Source organism: Arachis ipaensis, chromosome B08, assembly GCF_000816755.2.
Source record: "Arachis ipaensis cultivar K30076 chromosome B08, Araip1.1, whole genome shotgun sequence".
Classification (NCBI taxonomy): domain Eukaryota; kingdom Viridiplantae; phylum Streptophyta; class Magnoliopsida; order Fabales; family Fabaceae; genus Arachis; species Arachis ipaensis.
Window position 1 is genome coordinate 15,628,051 of NC_029792.2, and position 7,133 is coordinate 15,635,183.

Below are 7,133 nucleotides of genomic sequence, written 5' to 3' on the forward strand. Positions count from 1 at the left end.
ATACAAATTTTTTAGATCCGTAACTGTATATTAGTTTTTGTTTATCTACCGTCGATGTTATTGTTGTTTATGTGAGTAACCCTTGATTTTGTGATGATTATCTTGAGGCATTAGACTCTTTGAGTTGGTATAGTAATGCTAAAGAAACAATTATTATCTTCTTTTTTTGTTGTATAGAATTGAATTGTGTAAGTGGTTTATATGATTTGTGATAGAGTTAGAATTAAATTGCATTTTTTTGAGAGATTAATGATCCGTGACTTCTTTGGATATCGTCCCCATATATAACAGGTTGAGTAGTAAGAACTCTTACCATGTTACAAAGAATTTAAGAAAGAAATAAAGAATTATTTAAAAAAATATTATTTTTATTATTTATATTCTTTTATTTGTGATATATAGAGTAAGAGTATGTTAGTTATGAAATAATATCTTAATAAATTATATTGATTTTTTTTTAAATTTTGTTTGATATTTTTCCGATTTTGTTCCCTAATTATGATATTCTAATATTCCCCTTTAAGGTAAGTAGTGAAATCACCAATATTCAATTTAGTTAGAATTTTATTAGCAAGGACTTGTCTTAAAACTGTTTTAATAAAAATATCAGCTAACTAATCTTCTGATCTCACAAATGGAAACTCAATAATGTCATTATCAATTTTTCCTTTGATAAAATGTCGATCCACCTCAACATGTTTTGTTCTATCATATTATACAGGATTCTCTGAAATGCTGATTGCGGCTTTGTTGTCACATTTCAACTGGCTTGGTAATTGTGGTGGAAACCTAATCTCAGTCATTAATTTTTTTTTATCCACAATACTTCAGTTATGTCTTTAACGATCCCTCGAAATTCTGCCTCTACGCTTGAAAGAGCTACAACTTTCTGCTTCTTGTTTTTTCAAGTTACCAGGTTGCCTCCAACAAGTGTAAAGTAACCAACTGTTGATCTTCTATCATTTGGGTTGTCCGTCCAATCTGTGTCAGTGTATGCCTCAACCTTCAAATGGTCATTCCTTTTGAAAATGATTCCACTTCCGGGAGCTCCCTTCAAATATCGAACTATCCTCATGACAGCTTCCATATGATCTTCTTGTAGCTTATGCATAAACAGACTTATTATTCCCACAGCATAAGCTATGTCAAACCGAGTATGTGATAAGTAAATTAGTTTTTCAACCAATCGCTGGTACCTTTCCTTATCTGTTAGGGTGGTACCTTCTACTATCTTCAACTTCTGATTAACTTGCATGGGCGTATTTATTGGTTTTTATGTTTTCTGTCAGAAGGTCCAAAATGTACTTTCTTTGGGAGATAAAGATTTCTTTGCTGAATCGTAGAACCTCTATTCCTAAGAAATATTTTAGTCTTCCCAAATCCTTCATTTCGAAGTTTGTAAATAGGTTCCTTCTCAATTTTTCAATTTCTTCAGCATCACTTCCCGTTATGATCTATCATCCACATAGATTATTAGGCAAGTGATTAAATCTCCCTATTTTTTCAAAAAAAGGGTATGATCAGAATTACTTTGCTTGTACCCATACCTTTTCATGGCATCTGTAAATCTTCCAAATCAAGCACGTGGAGATTGTTTAAGCCCATAAAGAACCTTCTTTAACCGGCAAACTTCATGTTTTCTAAATTCTGTTGAGAAACCTGGAGGAGCTTTCATGTACACTTCTTCTTTCAACTCTCCATGCAAGAAAGCATTCTTGACATCAAATTGATGGAGTGGCCAATCTTAATTTGCTGCTATTGAAAACAACACCCTGATAGTATTAATCTTTGCAATCGGTGAAAAAGTTTCAGTGTAATCGATACTATAGATCTGTGTATAACATTTGGCCACCAACCTTGCCTTGTACCATTCAATAGTGCCATCTGCCTGGTGTTTAATGGTGAAAGTCCATTTGCAGCCGACTGGCTTTTTTCCTGTCGGTAGGATACACTTCTTCCAAGTTTCGTTCTTTTCTAGAGTTTTCATGTCTGTATTCATGACTTTTCGCCATTCAACTTTCTCATTGGCTTCTCGAACAGTTCTTGGAATCTCTTCTGTTAAGAGTCTAGTGGAAAAAGCCTTTGCAACATTTGCTATTCCTTCTCTAGCCACTCTTATCGGGTATCTTGAGTTACGGAGAACATGTTCTGGTGAATACTGATCAAGAGGCATCCTTCTGTTTCTTCTTGGAGGAAGAATAAAGGTATTGGGCTCTGATTTTTCATGTTCCAGTCCTATACTATTATTGTTAGTGGCCTCATTAAAAATAAGGAGTAAATTATCAGATTAACAATTACTTACCTGTTGTCTGATATTCTCAAAAGGACTCTCACTGGTTGTATGTACCGAGTTGTTTTCTACGTTGAGTAAAGTATGCTCGGTGGCTCCATCTACTTGCTCTGTTTGAACAGTTTTTGGGTAACAAAGGTTATTTAGCCAACTTGATGGTTCATTATTGTTCTCCCCCTGAATGCCATGTTGGCGGCTGAAGTAAAATTCGGATTCTAAAAAATCACAGTTCATGGTCACATGAATACGGCGAGTAATTGGATTGTAGCACCTATACCCCCTTTTCGTGTGTAGCATACCCAACGAAAACACATTTTTTTGCACAAGGATCAAGTTTGGTTCTATTGACTTTGGGGATATGGACAAAGACGGAACATCCAAATACTCGAGGTGGTAAGGTTAGAATAGGCGGGATTACAGTGTGACTAGCCAAGACTTGTAAGGGTGTTTTGTGGTGGAGAACATGAGTAGGTAGGCGATTTAGTAAGTAGGTAGAGGTTGCTATAGCTTCAGGCCAAAAAAATTTTAGAACTTTTGCATCAAAAAGCATGGCTCGGGTCATCTCAAGTAACTTACGATTTCGCCGCTCAGCCATACCATTTTGTTGGGGTGTATTTGGGCAGGAAGTTTGATGGATAAGACCATTTTTCATAAAAAAATCGTGCATTGATTGGTTTATAAATTTTCCACCATTATCTGAGCGAAGTACTTGAATTTTATTGTTGAATTGAGTTTGAATCATTTGGTAGAAAGCAAAGAACTTATCAGATACTTCAGATTTATGTTTTAAAAAATATACCGAGTCATGCGAGAGAAATCGTCTACAAATAACACAAAATATTGAAAATTATTATGGAAAATAAGGGCTGGGCCCCACACATCAGAGTGTATTAGAAAAAAATTGCAATTGACTTTAGTATTGGTTGGAGGAAAAGAAACTCTGTGATTTTTTGTACGAATACAAGTTTCACATTTGAGGGGTTCAGTACTACGTGTAAAAAGATTAGGAAATAGAAACTTGAGGTACCCAAATGAAGGATGTCCGAGACGCATGTGTCATAACCAAAGTTGCCTAGTAACCGTTCCGTGAGCAAGCATGGCATGACCCTGGTGTGCTACTTCATCAACATAGTAAAGGCCATCTCGCTCAGTACCACGTCCAATGATCTCCTTGGTAAGAATGTCCTGTGAAAGACAAAAGGTAGAGTACATGAGTACCACACAATTTAGTTCATTTGTTACTTGTCTAACAGACAATAATTTTGATGATAGTGCAGAGACATAGAGACAATTTCTTAATTTCAATTTTTTTGAAAAAGTAATGGAGCCTCCTCCTTTAACATCAATTAATTCTCCATTAGTTGTTTCAATATGGGCTTTTAAGGGTATAGTCAAGCTATTAAAATCATAGACGTCATAGTATCGGTAGCCTCACAATCAAAAATCTATTCATTTATCTTTTTAATTGGATTCTGATTTTGGGTCTCCCTTTATATTGAGTCGTGGTCTGGGCTGAGCAGTCAAGGAGTTCAGTAGTCTTTGCCCTTACCGCCGCTCTGCTGCCTTGGCATCGTGACTTGCTTCCTCTCTTTTGGTATTGCCACCGCTGCTGGTGACCTCTGTGATGCTCACAGTGGCGGCTCCCTTACTCTGATTTCTCGATGACTTGGAATTGTTTTTCCACCAATCTGGGGTAACCCACAGTATTAGAGCAGTTTTTTTTGTGTATTTCTTCTTTCTTCTTCCACCAATTGCTTTTTTCATCAGAGTTGCCCATTGTTTGAAACCAATTGACAAATTGTCAGAATTGGTTTGTGATGATCGCATGCCGAAACTATTACGTAGCATATTTGTAATTTGTAATGTCAGTTCGTCAAAATTTTGAGTCCCTAGAACCTAACTCTGCTCTGATACCATGTTACCATGGTACAAAGAGTTTAAAAAAGAAACGAAGAATTATTTAAAAAAATATTATTTTTATTATTCATATTTTTTCATTTGTGATTACAAGGTTCTTACCAATATATAGACTAAGAGTACACTCGTTATGAAATAATATCCTAATAAATTATATTGATTTTTTTCTAATCTCTTTGATATTTTTCTGATTTTATTTTCTAATTATGATATTTTAATAAGAATCATTATATAAAGTTCTTTACCGGATAATGATTTATAGTGCTGTTCTATTCTTTGAGTTGGTTAATGTTATTGATGTTGCATCTCCATTTTCTGCTTGCAGGTCCTCTATGCACAGGTTCTTAATGCACTCCTGGAAGCCTTTTGGCATGTCTTGTAGCTTAAATGTTTATCAATTTTGTCCTGGCTGAAATTTTCTCATATTCTAGATGGATGACAAAATAATAGTCTATAATCAAGTGACAACTTAAATGAAGATAGAAAAGTTGAAAAAATAGGTGAGAATCATCATATATAGTTTTTTAGCTGTTCTTGATACACTTATTGAAGCCTTTTAGCATGTCTTGGATGATAGTGGTATTGTATTTTATTGTTGGTTGGATGTTGCAGGCATCTAGATGGAAGGAGGAAAGGCGTTGATGTTGGTTGGATGGTTAGTATTTAGAATTGAAGTCGTAAATGAGTAAACGTGTTGGATGTTGATTGGGCTTTAAAAGTTAAAGCAGTAAAATATTAAATGAGGAGTGTTAGGGGCCATTAAATTTTGTGTTTTGTAACCATCAATTGGCCATCAATAATATTTTTAATGGTATGAGATTAAATCTAATGATGGGAGATCACTCACTTCTCTTTTGATGATTAAGTGCTAGCCACAAAATACAAAAGTTGCTGGTCCCTAAATTTTTCTATATTAAAATAGTTAGTTGTTGTTTGAGTGAGTGAGTTGAATTCAAACACACATCATGTATGTATGTATGAGTGAATGGTTTAGATATGAGTGGAGGAAAAATGTGATAGGAAATTGCTTGTTGAAATGACAGTTGCATAAAAGTCTGTTGCAAAAGTTGTGCTACTAACTATTAAGTAATATGTAGAATCCAAAGCATTAAATTTTGCAAACTAAACATAAGAAATGCTATATGTCAAGTAATTTTTAGGTATTATACAAGTGTAATAATCCGTGTCATGCACGTGATAAGATTAAAATTATAATTTTAAATTATTTTATTGAAATTAATTTAAATTGTAATAATTTAATTAATAAATAAGTAATATAATATGTATTGTTCGTATTTTTTTAGATATGGTATTAAATGATGAGAAAAGAACAAAAAGGTCCTTAACTTTTTGCCTTGCAGACATTTTTGTCCCTGACCATTGAAAAATACTTTTAAGTCCCTGACCTTCACAAAATTTGGACAGATCAGTTCCTAACGAAGTATTTAAATTATTTCAATTATAAATTACAATTATTATTTAAAAAGAATTGTTATGATATTATATTTTTTTCTCTACTTCACTATTAATATACTGATATTGCAAATCTAAATTACAATATTTTACTGAATTTTGATTGAAAAAAAAAAAATACTTACGTGTTTCTATCATTCAATTTATTTAATATATCATATGCTAACACTAACGATAATTTTTAAAAAAATATATTGATAAAAATAGATATAATATGATTACAAATATAACATAAATAAATAAAATATATAAATAAATGCTAAACCAATATGCTTACCAATGTCTTTGTTAAATTTTATAAATTAGAGAATAATTACATATTCGGTTATTTGGTGATCACATAGATGATCAAGTAATTAAATTATAAATTGATATCATAGTGTGCATCTTATTTTTTTCTCATTTCTGAATGAAAGCAAGAATTAAGAGAAATAAGTAGTAGTAAACTAGTAATATATAAAGAAAAAAAAGATTTTGCACTACAACACATAATTATTACCAAAAAAAATATTCATATTAAAATATTAAAATTTTACATACTGTAAATCATGAATATCAATCATAATGTATTGGTCACTTCTCCTTATTTTTGACCATGATATAAGTTTTTCCTTTCTAGTCAAGAGTTTAACAACATCTAATTGAGTAAAAATAAATTAAATTAAAAGTATCAAATTAAGAACAAATGAGTGAATAATATAAGAAGTTATAACTTTGTATGTGGATAAAATAAAGAGAATTTACTGATTTATTTTATGTTAAATGATAAAACTAACAGTAGTATATTAATAAAAGGATATACCTTTAAAAAAAATTACAATACAATTTCAAATATTTTCATAAATAATTTGTTAAACTTTTTGTTATCGATAAAATGATGCTGTTATACAATTTCTTGGCAAAACATAAAATTAAAAGGAAAATAGTTTTGTGTGGGTTAATATAAATTAACTATGTACCAAATAATTAGAATCGTTCATTTGTTTGTTTCAATATACTATCCAGAATTTTATGATCATCGACTATATGTACTATATATGACTCCTTTTTAAGAGATATTTTGCACGTGTGTACAGTCGGAAGATATATTCCGCTTGATTCCTCAATCTCAAAATTTGAGAAGATATAGACCTTCCTTTCTACCAATTCATTCTCAAACATTTTTGCCAAATAATTTTTGATTGAACAATGAATTTTATCGTACTATAAAACAAATTAAATATAAAAGCTATTAACATCTACAAAGCTATTAAAAAGAATTGTCTCTGACTTGTGGAATGGTGCTTGTAAAATTAATTTAAAATACGAACTACAAATATTTTTAAGAATTTAATTTTAATACACTGACAGTGTAAAGTAGTTTTACATGTGCATCTAATTACGTAATGACATATCAGTAAAAATAACTACTTTTCACATTGACCGCGTGAATAGTCATCCAAAAGAACAGATA

At 31.6% G+C, this 7,133-nt stretch overlaps 1 protein-coding gene across 1 annotated transcript; it reads right to left on the reverse strand.

Annotated features, from left to right (window-relative positions):
- LOC107610606 (uncharacterized mitochondrial protein AtMg00810-like) lies at positions 905-1,255 on the reverse strand. Its single transcript, XM_016312640.1, has one exon. It carries the CDS (start codon positions 1,253-1,255, stop codon positions 905-907), a length of 351 nt encoding a protein of 116 aa, XP_016168126.1.